Genomic DNA, 16,450 nt, shown 5'->3' on the forward strand with positions numbered 1-16,450 from the left:
GACACCGGGACCGGGATTAAAGAGGCACACCCCGGACAGACACCGGGACAGGGATTAGAGCCGCACACCCCGGACAGACACCGGGACCGGGATTAGAGCCGCACATCCCGGACAGACACCGGGACCGGGATTAGACAGCCGCACATCCCGGACAGACACCGGGACCGGGATTAGAGCCGCACATCCCGGACAGACACCGGGACCGGGATTAGACAGCCGCACACCCCGCAGAGGCCCGGGGCAGGCCCGGGGCCGCAGCAGCGGCACTCCCGGCTCGGGCGGGGCGGCTCGGGCGGGGCGGGCCGGGGGCGGGCGCCGAGCGGCGGCGGGAGGCGGGCGCTGTCCATGGCCCTGCCGAGCTCCGGGCGGCCCCGGGCTCCGCCGCGCCGCCGAGCGAGCGAGCGATGGGCAACACGGTGCACAAGACTCTGGCAGGTACCGGAGGGGCCGCGGGGCCGCGGGCGGGGGGCGCGTCCCGCCCCACGGGGGTGATGCTGCGGGCGAGCGGCGGCGGCTGTGCCGCTGCCCCCCGGGTTCCGAGGCTCCCCGGGAGAAGCCGGCGGTGTCAGGGATCCCCGGAGAAGCCGGCGGTGTCAGGGATCCCCGGAGAAGCCGGCGGTGTCAGGGATCCCCGGAGAAGGCGGGCGGTTCAGGAATTTGTTAGATCGCGGCTGGCTGTGGGCGATGGGCGGGAGGGGATGCTGAACGCCGGGAGAAGCGGGGCTGATCCCGCAGCTGGAGCCGCGCTTCCCAGCGCTCTCACCGGCTCCTTGCAGGGGATTTCTGGCTCGTTCCCCCTTCTCGTTATAGATTTTTAACGCAACTTTTTTAACGGGGAGAGACCTTAGTTGTTGGGGAGTGGCCGGAAGAGAATTGCGGTGAGGTCCGAAATGCTCGGTGGGCTGCCCCGGCTTTAAAAAACTGCCTTTTCGGCCAATTCTGCACTTACACAAGAGATGTAGAGATTCTTTCCCTTTGCGAGTTCGTCAGTGTGGGGTTTTCTGCCCCCCTCGGAGAATCTGTGCATAAGAAAAGCAGTTGGTCTCTATAGAATCAACAGTGTTGAATTACTGAGCCCTTGCCCAGGCTGTATCTTCAGCTACTTCGCTTTTCTTCTCTTTTCTGCTCTCGCAGAGCTCCTGCATCGCATCCTTTGTACTTCGGGCTCCCATAAATAAAAGGGGTATTATTAAACTTATTTAAAGAAGCAGGAGGACCTATTGAACACATACACGTCTGCCTGTAATCAGCCAGGGAGCTGAATATAGAAATAAAGAGAGGAATAGATTTGCATTTGGATGTGCCGTATATTGTCTTTGCACAGAGAGGGTGCCTGGGACCTTCAGGGCACAAAAGAAAGCTGCTAAGCTCGTGGTTTAGCTATGAAGCAGCGATTAGATTTCTAGTTGCATCTCCTCTCGTTCTCTATTACATTTAAATGGGACATTAGCTCCTCTCAGAATAAGGAAGTTTTCATTTTTTATTATTTTTTTTTTCAATACTTCACCAACTGGCAAATAAAGGCAACGTGAGGAGCGCATGACCTTGGAGAAAATTTATTTTGCGGGTTGGCTTTTTCAACTGGGGGCACATGCAGAAAACCTGGGGGTGGAAAAAAAACCCCACCAACAAACCAAATCAGGGAAACGCCTTTGGGTCAGCAGAGGTTACCTCGGTCAGGCTGGAGCTTCCCGAAGGAAAAAAAAAAATATCTGTAGCTGCTGGGCCGTGGGATCTTTGCGGAGAGCTGTGCTCCAGAAGGCTGGGAGTTGTACCAGCCCTTCTGCCTGGTGCTAGAACAGTCTCTCCTGAGCAGCCTCCACATGCTCAGCCTTCCACACGTGAATTTAAAAAAAGGGATGACATCAGCTGCACCGCAGCTCCGTGATTCAGGACTTCCTTCGCGGCGCTTTCAAAAAGGAGTTGTTAAAAGAGGAAAAAAAAGTTCGATGAGGTGGTGTGGGGAAAAAAAAATTAAAAAAAAATAAAAAATGAAGTGTTGATTTATGGAGACCTCCCAGCTCAGACGTTCCGTTCTGGTGGCCTAGAAATAGCTCAGTGGTGTCCCTCCAGGTGGAGGCTGTCTGGGAGGATTGCACCGCTGGGGATGGTCCATTTGCGAACATTTGTCAAATTGCGCAAGGCAGAGCCGTGCGGGACACTCGAATGCCTTTGCTGAGGGCTGGATGAGGCTGGAAATGTGTCTTTTCCCTAAATTCACTTCGCTTTTTTTTTTTTTAACGAGAGTAATGACAGCCCAAGGGAGCTGTTAACCTGTGGCTGCAGAGGAGCGTTTGGATGTTTGCAGTTTGGGGGTTTATAAACGTCCTTTGTCGGGTTGGACCCCAGTCAGCAATTTTTCATATGAAATTGAATTTCGGATGGATTGTTTGTCTTTCATTATCCAAATGGCATTGCGGAGGGAAGCAGGTTTAGAGCTGTTCTTGGAACAGCCCTTTTGAAAATTAGAAAGTTTTTCCGGAAGACTGAATGGTTGGATGAAATCCTATTTATAAATGCGAGGGCTGTTTGGAATTACTCAAGGATAATCAGTCAGAATTAAGTCTTTCCTTTTTTTGGTCCAAAATTCACCTCTGTCTTCACCCTGCAGGCTGAGCAAGGCACTTTCACTCATTTTGACAGAGGAATCTTTCTCTGTCCCATGGACTGAAGAAACTCCTTAATAAAACCCAAACAGAGCATCTTCAAACCGAAATTTGCTTACTTGGGTAAAATTGAGTCACTGCAGCATCACTTTGGTCGTTTTGTTCACCGTAAAGAGGTTAAGGCAGAAGAAGCCTTTTGAATGAAATCAAATGTAGAGGGAATATGGAGGGACCTGGCTCCTGGAAAAGCCAAACGAGCCACAAGTCAGGTTTTATACAGAAATGACAAAAAGCTTTTCTCAAACAGCGGGATTCAATTTTAAATCCTACTGAAGACAATTCATTTTTTTCTACCTGACTTTGCCCGAATGTGCTTGAACAAACCGTCCTTGTTGCATCTTTCAATCCTCGCCCGGCCTCATCCCTTTCTCTGCACATTTCCTTGGAGTGATACACGAGCACACGCTGCCGGTGCCGGAGGGATTTGTGCCGGGAGCTTGGGAAACTCGTGTTTAGCCAAGTATCCGCTGGTTAGCGCACAATGGGCCGGGGCTTTGTCAAATTAACGGCGAGGTTTCCAGGCGGAGAGGCAGCGAGATGAGTAATGAGGCTGTGCCTAATGAGAGGCAGCTTCTGAGCAAGGCGTTTGAAAGGGAAAAAAAAATTAAAAAAAAAAAGAGCTGGGATGTGTCAGATCCGCTCAACGACAGGCCTGAGGTACTGCTGGAAGTCGCTTTTATCTAGGTGACAGCTCAATGACACACGACACTCGCGGGATGGTGCCTCCAGGCTGGCCCGGAGCCTTCGGGATGCTCGGGGAGCATCTCCCGGAGGAGCATCTCCCGCTGCATCCCTGGGAACTGCCGCTTGGATGTCGCTGTTTCCCGGCTCCCCTCGGCTCCCACTCGCTGCCCAGGTGATCTGCGGGCAGGGGGGTGAGGCAGGAGGGAATTTTCGGGGTTTGAGCTCACGGTGTTCCCCCAGGGCTGCTGCAGGTGTGCAGAGCAGGCTGAGGGCTGCTGGTTCCCCGGGGTTTGTGGCTCTGTGCCTGCCTTGGGAAGGCTGAGCTCAAACAGGATAGAGCTAGAGAATAAAGTAGGTGTTTATTGAAAGGCCTCCAGGATCCACCTGGGGAAAGACAGAAGCCTGGCCAGGGCTACAGCCAAGGTGGATGAGAATGGTCACAAAAAAAAGGATGACCAGTCACGAGATCTCACAATATTATAAGTTTTGGTCCATTTGCATGTTGGGGTTTAATTGTGCAATTCCAGCTTCAGATTATGAAGTCACACCTTGTTCCTCTCTTCAGCCACCATTATTTTGCTGTTGGGCCTGAAAGTTGTCCTTGGTCCCCAGCAGGAGAAGGATTTGTTTTGTGTCCCTGCTGAGTGACACTGACTGTGAGCTCAGAGCTGCACCCCTGGGCACCACAGAACCTGAAATACATGAAAGGTCAAACTTTAAGGCATCACTTTCCTGCGGGGCTCTGCCAGGGAATCTCTCTGGAGTTGGGTGAGAGAGGCAGGGAGCAGCACAAACCACCCCGATGTCATGGATGGGGCTCCTTTCTCCTGGCTGATTGGCACACACGGGGCTCAGAAAAGGGTTAACAACCAGCGGCAGCAGGGAGACGTTCAGAAAATGGTTAATAACCAGTAGGAGCAGGAAGATTCCAGGATCTCAGCAGGGCAGGCTTGGGGAGAGGGGAAAATTCCCGTGATCCAGGGCAAGCCTTCTGAGGAGCAGAGTCAGGGAGGCTGGGACAGCAGCGGTGTCCCCGTGGTGACAGGGGGAAGGTGGACAGCTGCTGGGACACACGAGGCACTCACCGCCCCAAGGCACAAGTGAAGGACTTTCCAGTTGGGGATCCAGTTGTTGGTCCTGACCCAAATAGGGGCATTGGTATTTAACAAAGGAGCCAAATTCCCTTTTTAGAATCTGGCCGGGATCTGATTGCTGTGCTTCTCCCACAGCCTTCCTCACAACTGCGAGGAATACCAAGTATGAGTGGCATTTGTGTCTGGTAAACACGAGGGAGAATGGGGCTTGTTCTGGCAGAAGTTGATTTCGTTGCAAGAAATTATTTTGTATTCTTAAGGAAAAGGCTTCGAATCATTAACCTGCTCTCAACGAGGCAGAAATTCCAAGTTCAGACCTTCAGCAGGCAGAACTGGGATGGTTGGAGGGTCCTGGTTTATTTACAGGAATTTACAGCTAGTGGGTTAAAAAAAAAGACATTTCTGTGTCTTCCTCTTCAAAATACTGATTCAGTTCTCCTCGGAGAAATGAGGAGCAAAGTCCATGCAGCAGGAAAAGATCTCTCTTCCTTTTCCAGGGGCTAAAAATCTCGCTTCAAGGAGCACTTTTGTTTAGATTTGTTTTCTGGTCCCTCCTCCTTCAGCTGCTGGTGATGCACTGTGGGAGGAGTTCTTGTTATTGTCAGGAGTTCAGCAAATTGTTTGATTTGGCTCCAGTCTGACTTGAAGAAAACTACAAAATACCACTTCAGGTTGTTCTGGTTGGAGTGAAAACGGTACCTGTTGTGACCAGTTTTTGGTTTGGGTTTGGTTCAGTGCTGATCAACACTGACTGCAGGTGTTAATCCAGCCCTATTTTGCCTGTTTTTCTGCATCTTTTAGGTTGGGAGTTGAGGTTCTGGGAGTCTGTCACTGATTTCGATGGCTCCCTGTATGACCTTTGAGCAAGAGGCTTTATCACAGGATTGCTTTGAATGTAAGGAAAGTAGGAAACCCTGGCTCACATGGGGTTCCCAGAGTTAATTAATTATGAAGCATCTCCTGGAAGAAGGTCAGAGAAATGGTAAAAAAAAAAAAAAAAAAAAGAAAAGAAAATAAAATAAAAGAAAATTAATTCACTGCTTTCTTAGCAGCCTTCTGCTTTTCCACTCTTCAAAAGGAAACCTGTGAAGCTGCTCAGCCTTCTGTGGGATTTGGAGCTGGAACAGGTTGATTGTGTACCCAGGACTCTCTTCGTGCACTGTACATGCCCCAAACTGTGCCGCAGCCAACTGGCACGATTAATGCAGCCCTTGGCACCTCGGCTCTGGAGGCTGCAGGAACAAGTGAGCTCCAATCCGGGCAGGCAGCACCTCCCAGGCCGGTGTTAAATGGAGCTGTGTGGTGCCCCACGGGCTGTCACACACTCAGCCCAGCGCCAAGTGTGTCATTAAACCCAGAGCGGGGCAGTGCTGGGCAGGTGCCTTCTCTTTTTATTTTTTATTTTTTTTTTTAATTGTTTATTCTCCAGAGAGGAATTGCTTTGCTCAGAGGTCTGGCAAACAGCACTTTCCTTCCTCTTTTATTTTCTTTTTTAATTTTTTTTTTCGGATAATTGCTGCAGGCCAGGAGGAGCTGAGTGTGTCACCACCCCAAAATCACCCCAAAGTCACCCCCAAACCCTGCAGATCTCCCCGCGGGCAGGGGAAATCGCTGCTTCCCCAGCACGCTGTCATTTGACAACCTTATGGAAAGCGCTTGAGGATGTTTCAGGTGTTTAACTCGAGGCGCTGAGGTTTGAATGTGCGGGCATTCGTGTTTATTTGACAGCAGAGGGATGAGTCACTGCCAGGCTTATGCCGGCGAGCATCCTCCTTTGCCTTTAAAATCCGGAATATAAAGATCCGAGAGAGGACCCTCTGTCCTCCTGAGCTCCGGAGGGTTTCTCCAGAGAGTGTCCTGCCGCAGGCTTGGCCTTGAAAGGAAACATTTCCCTTCCCCTCGGCACTCCCGGTGTTCCCAGGGCTTGGCAGCCCGAAGGAGAGCAGCTTTTGCCGAGGTGGAGGCAGCCTCAACATCCACCGTGATGGATGCGGTGGGTTCAGGAGGAGAGCAAGGAGAGAGATGGGCACAGCCAGGCGGAGGGAGAACCCGGGGTTTTTAGCGAGATTTTTAGCCCCTGGAAAAGGCAGAGAGATCTTTTCCTGCTGCATGGACTTCGCTCCTCATTTCTCCGAGGAGAACTGAATCAGTATTTTGAAGAGGAAGACACAGAAATTATTATTTTTTTTTTTTCCCACTAGCTGTTGAGATTCCCTCCGACAGCCGCCGGCTCCCAGCTGAATTTCCCCGCGGGGAAAAGGCGTGTGCCATCTCCTCCGTCTCTTCTCTTTGTATTTCCACCTCGCTGCTCTCCCTTCCCGTGCCCCAGGCTGGTTTTGGGGAGCAGGTTGGAGTGCTGAGTTGCAGGTTGGGCTGACTCAGGACCTGCTCCTGGAGAATTCAGAGCTCCCATATTCTCCTGATTTTCGTAGAGGGGTTTGCTCGGCTGCTCAGGAGTGAGGAGAGAGCCCCAAGGGCTGTGGGGAAGGGTTTGGCTCCCTGGCACACCTTGGGGAGGTTTCTCTGGCTGAAGCAGCTGCAGAAGTTCTGCAGGAGAGGAAAATTTCCAGACTTTGTTCTGGAGGGGACAAAGCTTGGTCCAGAGGGGTTTTTTTTGATGCTTTAGTGAGGTTCTACCGCTGTTCTTCATTCCTCCCCATCCCACCTCCAGCAGGGGCAGGCTCTCCCGAGGCTCCCCCAGATAAGATCCGTGCCTACGGGAGGACTTTTTTGGTGGGCAGGAGACGCTGTTTACTCTCTGTTGTTCCCCATCTCGGCGATGGCTGTGTTTGTTTCCCCCGTGTGTGATAAAAGGAATGAATCACTGGCACCGTCTGTGCGAAAGGTTTATTTCGGCTTACCTGTGCCAGCTCTCCCCTTCTGCCCTGGATGCCCTGGTGTCTCAATTACTGAGTGCTGCAACATGAATTCCTGGTGTCTGAGCGCCTGAAGTGGGGCTTTGGGGAGGAGGGAGGGAGGAGAAAGTGATTTCTTGCTTGTTAATTTGTTTTCCCCTCTGTGTCCAGGGAGATCTCCTCCTCTGCTTTGTGTAAGCAGCGCTTGCTTTCCACCCAGAAGGTTGTTTTGGTTTTTTTTTTCTTCACCCTGGGTTCTTTCAGACCTCTGGCAACGGAGCAGCTCAGCAATCTCCTGCTGAGAGCATCTGACCCCAATCCTTCCCCTTTTCCAAGAAAACCGTGTCCTTTTTTTTTTTTTTTTCCCTTTCTGCACCCTTCTGCTGTAAGGAAACCAAATCAGAAGATTAAAAAATGATTTCTTGCTTCAGTTGCACAGGAAGATTCTTTAAAGACAAAACCATCCAACTGCACTTCAAAGCTTTCCCAGTGCAGCTGGGAAATCGCATTTAGGATTTTTTTTAAGAGCTGCTGATGCTTTTTGGAGGAAAAAGATGGATGGAGTTGTGTTTGTAGGGTTGTTGGCTGGATAGCTGCATGTAACAGGTTTCATTTTTGAAGTCTGCTGGTTTTACTGTGGATTTTTACGTAATAATGATAATTCTGTACTTTAGGAATTCTCCTGTTTTAACAATGTTCCTGTGATTGCACTTCTGATAGGATCATGTCTTTTGGTTATGTGGGAGAAATAAATAGGCACATAAAATGATTTTTGCTGTCTGTGTGGCGACACAGGGAAAACAGTCAGTCAAGAAAGAATTTCCTTGAGCAGAAGTGTTCCATCAGGTTTCCAAATGCCAGGGAGTAAAGATTTCAGATTTCTGCCCTCCTCCATAACTCAAACATTAAATCCTCCAGGCCCTGCCTGGAGAAGCCAAAGATAAAAGATAGAATATCCCATTTGGCGGCGCAAAATGAAATAATTTCATTCAAGTTTATCTTGCTCTGCTCAGAGATAACTGGCACCGTGGCAGCAGCTTTCCTGAGCCTGTTATCTCCCCTGCTCTCACCGGGACACCTCCTGCTCAGCTCCGTGTCTTCTGGAATTTATGGAGTGCCGTTCAGAAGTTATCTCCTCAGCTCCAAAGCATAATTCCTAATGAGGGAAAATTGCTGTTTCTCGGGGTCTTAAACTTGACACGGTCGGATGGAGCTTTTTCTTTTCTGGGAACACAAAACACTACTCGAGATCTGCCTGGGGGTGGCTAAAATTCTGTGACTTTTGGGGAGAAGACAGGACCAGGAATTTTGAGCGTGTGCTCTCCAGAATGCAGCCGGGCGGGTTAACACAGCCTTGGTGGAATACAATAAATAAGAACAGTTTTATCATTGGAGTTCTTAAAGAACAGGTTCTTTTTATTTGTTGTTCATCAGCTAGGAATGGAATGAGTAGAACTGGGTTACCGGGGCTAAAGGTGGGCTCTTTAATAATCCCTGGAGGCTCCTGCCAAAAAGCTGTGACCTCTTTAGGGGCTGTTCTGTCCTTTCCTCAGGACACCAGCAAAAACTCTTCATTATTTCGTCCTGCCAAGCGAAAGGGTTTCCAAGAGTGAAAACTGCACTGATTTTTGAAGTGGCTGGCAGGTATTTGAAAATTCCAGGTGTTTTGGTCGCTCCCTCCTGGAAGGGAGGTGTCCTCTGCATGGGGCAAGGCAGATCTCCACCCTGGCACCTGATTTGTGAGGTTTAAGCAGCAATTACCCGGTGATTTGGGCAGCAGCAGAACAGCCCCAGCTGCCGATGCGATCAAAGGCAGAGGGTGAGAGGGACAGAAACTTCACGAGGCACGATTTCGAGGCGATCCATCTCGGGTAAAGTTTATACAAAGTGATCTCAGCCCCTCTAGCGTGGCTTTAAATAAATACTCCAGCCTGGAGCGGTGTTTGTGCCGGCTCACAAACCCTGGGGATTGGTGTTATCCTGGGATTTTGGGAGGGATGGGGACAGACACAGCACTGGGCACAGCCCCAGACTGTACAAACCCAATCCCAAAATCCACCTCCAGAGCCCCAGTGTGGCTCCAAAGGGTGTCAGAGTGGCTCGGGGCAGGCTCTGGCTGATTCCTTTGGCTTTGCCCATCCTTGTGCTGGGCTGGATGCAGGAAAACTTCTCCTCGCCTTCCTCAGAGGTTGGACTCAATAATCTTAAGAGATCTTCTCCAGCCTCAACTCTGCCTCGTGCCTTCAGACATCTGACAAATGTTTTATGTAAGACCTTTGAAATCCACGGAATTGTGCAGGAAGGGGGATTGATTTTATTTTATTTTTTTCCCCTTCCCCTCTGGAATAGGAATAAGAATTGCCTTCTTCCAAATTAGCTCAGTCTGCTGCTGTGCCCAGGGCTGTGAGCGTGCCAAATTCCAGGGTCTGCTCCCAGATGTGGCAATGGTGGATCTGCAGGCCCTGGGCACTCTGCCTGCTGCCAGGACTTCCATGTCTAGACAAAGGATGCAGCTCACCTGCAGGGCTCAGCCATCCCCTCTGTTTGTTTTTGCTAGTGCACAGTCATTAAGAGATGGATTTATATGAAAGGCTTCCAAGAAATGCCTCTGCAAGCCCAGTGTTTATGTAAGAGAGACGGAGAAATTCATAATTTATTGGATTTGTGTGTGTTCTGCTTGGGATTGTTCATTGGAGGAACGTGCTAAGTGATTTTTTTTTTTTTTTTTTGTATCCTAGTAACAAACTGCCGTTGCTTTTCCATGAATAATCTTTGTAGTGTAACTTGACCAGTCAAATCTAGAAGGGAAAACTCAAATTAAATTTCTCTAAGGCTCAGATAGCTTTTGCAGGTGAGAGACAACTGGTTTTTTTTTCTCCCTCATTTAACCACATAATGATCAGATTGACAGATGCTGTCTGGAGAATCCGATTTTCCCAGGCAGCACAATAGTGGAAGTTCGACTCATTACGAACTAAGCTTCAAAGCTTGAGTTGTTTAATAGTCATAATTAATGAATTGGTTAAAATAGTTCTTCCCTCCCTCAATCTGATGGTTTTCAGGGCAGATTTTTAATAGCAACAGAGATTATTTCCCTTTTTGTGGGGAGCCCAGGGTGAGGGGCCTCCCATCAGCTCATGAGGACGCTCTGATGGTCAATTAATAAAATTATTTCTGAATTATTTCTGCCTGCCACACCAGCCCTGTGTGGAGCAGCTGGAGTTTATCACTTAGTAGGAGTGTGCTCACATTTTTCTTCTTCAAAATTTATTTTGATTCAAAAGGAGCCTCTTTTCAAAGTTATGTTTTGAAGGGCTGTGTTTCTTTCAAAATGCCTCCTGCTCTTAGAAAAATTAAAAGCTACTTCGAGAAGCAAAAACAAAAAATTAAGAATTTCCTTCCCAGCTGCCTGGGCAAGCTCCTCGTTTCTCCCACCCTGGTGGAGCACTCAGCTGACCATCTCCAAAGCAGAGGGCAGAGGGACATTCCTTCTCCCTGAGAGGTCCACAGCACTGCTCGTTTTAAACCAAACTCTTTCCCAAAGCATCTTTTTGTGTGCATTCCCGTTCAGTCGGTGTTTACAGCCCCGTGCAAACGAGCTGCGCTCCTGTAAATACCAAAGGCTCCTCTCCAAACCACGTCAAGCAGCCCTAAACCACTTGCTCAGATTTTCCTCTGAGGTGAGATTAATGGTGTGACCTGGTTACGCAGCCCCAGAGGGAGGGAGAAGCTTTCCCTGGGTGCCTCAGGGTTCTGACCATATTTCCCCATCCCTGACTTGCTGCCTCCTTATCTCAGATGTGGGGCAGCTCTGCTCTCCTGCTTCACAGAGGGCTGAAGGAGATGGGCAGAAATGTTGGGGAGGGCAGTGCTGAGGATGTTTCTGTGCCCCTGTTCCTGCATTTCCCCTTTCTGTGCCCGTTCCTGCATCCCTCTGGAGGGGCTGCTGTTGGTGAGCAGCGCTGTGAGGGTCTGTCACTCGTCACCTCAACGCCTCAGATCTCTGTCACACCCAGGCTCTTCCCAGTTCTCCCCATCTTTTGGATAATCCTTTGGGGTTTACAGTGGTGCTGGGAGCACTGTTCAGAATCCTCAGATTGCGGAGAGGAAAATGCTGCTTGAACCTGAACCACCAGCAGAAGTGTGTCCTTCAGATTGGGGACAAATCCTTGCACCCATCTCCTCGAAGATCTCATTTAAAGTCCCATGAGGAGCAGCTGAGGGAGCTGGGGAGGGGCTGGAGGAGCTCAGGGAGCTGGAAAGGGGCTCAGCTGGAGAAAAGGAGCTCAGGGGGGACCCTGTGTCTCTGCACAAGTCCCTGCCAGGAGGGGACAGCCGGGGATCGGGCTGTGCTCCAGGGAACAGGGACAGGAGCAGAGGGAACGGCCTCAGGCTGGGCCAGGGGAGGCTCAGGGGGGACAGCAGCAGGAATTTCCCCATGGAAAGGGCGCTCAGGAATGGGAACTGCCCAGGGAGGTTTGGATCCCCATCCCTGGAGTGTCCCAGGAAGGGCTGGAGTGGCTCTGGGCTGGGGACAAGGTGGGGATGGGGCACATGGACTCGATGATCCAGGAGGGCTTCTCCAACCTAAATAACTCTGGAATTCTTTGCTGCTTTTCCTGCAGCTCTAACTGCTGTGATTTGGCATTTCAAAGTGCTCCACGAGCAGTGAAACCCAGAACACTCAGTGTCTGGTGGATTTGGGAGCAGGGAACTCCCCGGTGTTGCTCTGTTTTGGTAACTTCAGGCTGCATGAACACTTGGAATCCCTTTTCCAGCTCAGAATCCCAGGAAAATGATGCATGTGGGAGCCTCTGGGTGCCCTGAATTTTGAAGAACTGGAGGGACAGTGTGGAATTGTGTTTTATTGTGGCCAGAACCACAGAGGCTCTGAGCTGTCAACACATAATTGAGTATTTTGCGTTTGGTAGTTAAATTCTGTTCTACCAAAAAAAAAAAAAAAAAAAAAAAAAAAAAAAAAAAAAAAAAGGAACAAAAAGAACTGCCCAAAGGGGAACAAATTCTTTCTCTCATCGCAGCTTTTCAGATGTGATTTATAGGTGTGTTTTTCCAAGTCGGTCCAAACAAGGCCAGTGAATGGCTCTGAATTAGTTTCATTCCGTTAATTGAAACAAGAGCCATCTGGGTGGAAATGGGAGGGTTTAGGCAGCTGCTTTTGTTGTTTCATGTGGGATTTCTAATATTCCCAATCCCACAGTCACCAAGGAATGCCGTTGGACCGTGCACTGGGGTTTAGAGGTGGAAATGATCAATGAAAAATACAAAAAAAACCCCCACCCCCAAAATCCAGGTATAATAATAACAACAACTTGCAGCTCTGCAGTGAGCTGTTTGGAATGTATTGACCAAAGGAGTTCTGCTGAACAACAATCCAAGTCCCACCTTAAAACAGAGAGAAAACAGAGTGTAAATTTGGGCTTGGTTCTGCCTGGACCTGGTCATTGCAATGCTTTTTGCTCAATAATTCACAACTTCACCCCAATGATTCTTTCTTCTGGAGCAGGGAGAAAAAAAAAAATTTTGGTCATTTTTTGGCTCTTCAACAACTCAAGGAATTGTTTCTCATCTTCAGATTGTTTTTTGGTTCACCTGCCTCTGTCATATTTTGGCTGTGATGCCACAAAGACAGCAAGAGTAAAAGGAGAAAAATGTTGGTGTTGATTTAGGTGCGCTGGGTTCAAACCTCACTGGAATTAAGGTTGACACAGAGACTTAAAAATAAACCTCTCTTGCTCAAATCCTTCTTGTGTTGAAATAATTGAAGATATTTGAGATGAAGGAAGGGGGCTGAGGTCATGGTGTGTCCAGTAATGGTATGACTGTATTTTTTTTGTTTTGTTTGTTTGTTTGGACAGTTTAATGTCTTGAAGTGGGTCTTGTTTCCTCTTATTAATTCCTGCAAATATCACGGAAAAAGGATCTCAGAGCTGAGCCATGCAGCAGCCAAGTGTTGCACAACCACCTGCCTCTCAGATTGCCTTCACAGCTTAGCAGAGAAATCTGCATTTTTAAAACCCTCAGCTAAGGGAAAGAAGGATGCATCTTTTTTTAGTGGGATGTTGTCCTGTGTTTCTGGACCAGAATGCTACTCTTTTTTTTTTTTTTTTTTTTTTTTTTTTTTTTTTTTTTTTTTTTTTTTTTTTTTTTTTTTTTTTCCCCTTACTTTTTTCTTTTCCCCTTTCAAAATTTTTTTTTGGATTTGTTTCTGAAGTATTTCTTTTAAAAAGCCCCAGCTTCTTTGTCGGAATATTTACTAAAACAGCCAACAAAATATGTGATGTTCTTGTACAGGTTGGGCCGTCCACGAGTTGAGTGAGGTCATCAGCCCTTCAGATCACTTGGAAAGACACTTTGGCCAGCATTAAACTCCCTTGAAATTAAATTCCCTTAAATTCCCTGCTGGGACAGTGCTGGCTTGAGGCACCAGCCCCGGGAGTGCTCCCAGTGCCACCAGTGCCACTGTCCCCAGCAGGGAAAGGAGCCTGGCAGAGGAGCAGAGCTCTGCTGTGCCCCTGATTTAATTATAACCAGTTATTACCGTTGCTGAGCCCTGTTTTGGATTCTTTACATGTTGTTTTGGAAAAGCTTAGTGGAATCGCAGCCTTTGTATATATAAAATATAGGATGATTGAAGAGCTGGCCACGGCTTTATTTACCTTCCTCAGCCATGCGTTCCTCCCCGAGCATTTTTCCCTCCTGCTGCCAGATCACTGTTTAAATTGTGTGTAAATAGAAAAGGAGCTGTGGACACAGCTTTAAAAAATGCTGGAAGTGGGGTTTATTGGGAAGAACACCTTCCTAGAGGCCTTTTCCCCCCTTTTTCCTGGCGTTTTTGGCTCTGTTATGGCAGGTCTGAAGCCCTGTGTGGGCGCCACTGTTCAATCTGATGGCTCTCTGGTTATCTCTCCCTGTTTGGACTGGAATAACTGTGCTGTTTGTTTTTCTTTTCAACTGAATTCTTGGGAGTGTTGAGAAGTTGTAATTAGGAGGAGGGAAAAAAAAAAAAAGGTCTCCTTAGAACCACCATGAAGAGAGATAAAGACAAAAGAGGCTTCTGTAAAAGCGAGGGGAGCAAAGGAAAATAGCAGCTTTGCGCCTTTTATCTTGAGGGTTTTGTGGGAAAAGCTGAAGGAGGAATGAATGGCCGGGCTCTCCTTCCTGCACCTGCAGCATCACTCCCAAGTGCTGATCTCCCCCTTCAGAGAATCCCAGAATGGTTTGGGTTGGAAGAGACTTCAGGATCATCTCATCCTACCCCTTCCCCTGCCAAGGAAGGGACATTTTCCCTTAGCACAGGTGCTCATCACCTGCAGCTTTTCCTCCTCCCTGGTCCTGGAGCTGGAAGATCCCCGCGCTCAGGGGGATGTTTTGTGGTGTTTTCAGGCAGTGTGGAAATCACGCTCCTGGCTGGAGCCTCTCCCTCCCCACCTGAGTCACCCAGTGAGCTGGAGGGCTCTGACAGCACAGCTCATGTCCTGGCCTGGCTCCAAACACGCTTTTGGGAGGTGGGGAAGGCGTGAGGATTGTGTACAGCCCAAATCCAGAGGGATGAAGATAAGGTAAACACAGCTTTTTGGGGATTTTTCAGAGAACAATACATGGAAAGTGGAGCTCAATTGCCGCTATCGCTCTTCAAATCTTTTTCATTTTTTAAAATTTTCCCCCGTGTCACAAGCTGCTCTCGTGGTGCAGTGCCTGTCTGCAGGGGATGGGTGGGTTTCCTGCATCGGAGAGACAACGAAATGATTTCCCTCTTTGTGTTCCTGTCCCTGCTGGAAGCAGCACATGGATGGGCTGTGGGAAGGATGTGCCAAGTCCCAGCGCTGTTTCCATGAGCGCTGCATTGAAACCACGGCCCGGAACGGAGCTGCAGCTCCAGGGACATGAGGAGGGAATTCATGCCATCCTTCAATTTCATTAAAAGCCATTAACATTGGAATGACATGGTCACTATTTATAAATCCTCAGTGCAGCTGGCCTGGAGAAAAGGCTCAATGGAAACGGGGAGTTTATTTGCATTAATGGTCCTTACGTGCTGCTCTGGCAGCAGCAGGAGGCTGAGGCCATGGAGCATTTCAATGTCAGTGATTATGGCAGGCACAAGGTCTTGTAACCCTTCGACAGATCCCAGTCCTGGCTGGGAAAGGGAAACACCAGAATGATGCTTTTGGAACCAATGTGTTGCTCAGGAAACCCCGAGCTGTTTTTATCCTCTCTGTGGGGCACAAGTTGACTTAGAAGTGAGGAATGAAAGGGGAGGAACTGGAGGCAAGGAGACCCAGGCAGCTTTTTTAATGTGTGAGGAAGACTCTGGGATCTTTGCTGTGCAGAGGGATCAGTCAGGGTGTCACACAAAGAGCCAATGGGGCCAGCAGCACTCACTGCCACAGGAGGGTTTTGGGGTCTCCTGGGCTGCTCTTAGGCTGTAGTCTCACCTTGGACCCTATTTCTGTTTGAACTCAGTAAATCTAAGCAGACCTCAGAGAACACAAGGGTTTTGTTCACATCTCTGCTCCTCTCCTCCCATCTTGGGGTCTCCAGCTGGGTTCATTCTTCCCAGACCAGTCTTTCCAGCCTCCAAGTGTCGCATATTTTAACGCTCTCTCTGGTGCACATTGCCTGTTTCTAGAAAACAATAAATCACAGAAATAAATATTCTAATCCCTGACTGACAATCACCAAGCATTTAGATTCGGAAAATATTCAGTCTTCCAACCTAGTGCTGATCATTTCCAACCTAGCATTCCTCAGAAACCATTTGTGGAGTTGCTTTAAGGGCCGTCAGCTGCTCGCTTCTCTCAGCTTTTGGTCACCTCCCAAAACCCCGTGATGGACTCTGAGAAGATAAAGTGAGCTGAGCAGACCTCAAGCTAAGCTCCACTTTCTAAAGAAGGTAACAATTTTGCAGAACCACAATACATCAAGTCAGGGCCAGGGGTTTGCTTTTGCCGGTGTCAGGGACTCGTGAGCGCTGCACATGCAGCTGATTAGTGAGAGCACAGCCCGAGAATCCCCACTCAGAGCTACAGCCAGAGGGGCTGAGTGATCCTTCCTGACAAGATGTTCTCTTATCTTTAGCCAGTAGCCAAAAGTTCCAAGGAGTTTTGCACGACGACTCTCAAACCCACGA

General features: G+C 48.9%; 1 protein-coding gene across 1 annotated transcript in view; it reads left to right on the forward strand.

Annotated features, from left to right (window-relative positions):
- The first annotated feature begins 338 nt into the window (after positions 1-338).
- The window catches only part of NEURL1B (neuralized E3 ubiquitin protein ligase 1B), a 33,919-nt gene continuing 17,807 nt past the window's right edge, over positions 339-16,450 (forward strand). Inside the window, exon 1 of the mRNA XM_066329388.1 lies at positions 339-435. Within this exon, the coding sequence (XP_066185485.1) occupies positions 405-435 (31 nt within the window). The 5' untranslated portion in view covers positions 339-404. The remainder of the gene's footprint in view (positions 436-16,450) is intronic.

Source organism: Sylvia atricapilla, chromosome 14 (assembly GCF_009819655.1).
Source record: "Sylvia atricapilla isolate bSylAtr1 chromosome 14, bSylAtr1.pri, whole genome shotgun sequence".
NCBI classification, from domain to species: domain Eukaryota; kingdom Metazoa; phylum Chordata; class Aves; order Passeriformes; family Sylviidae; genus Sylvia; species Sylvia atricapilla.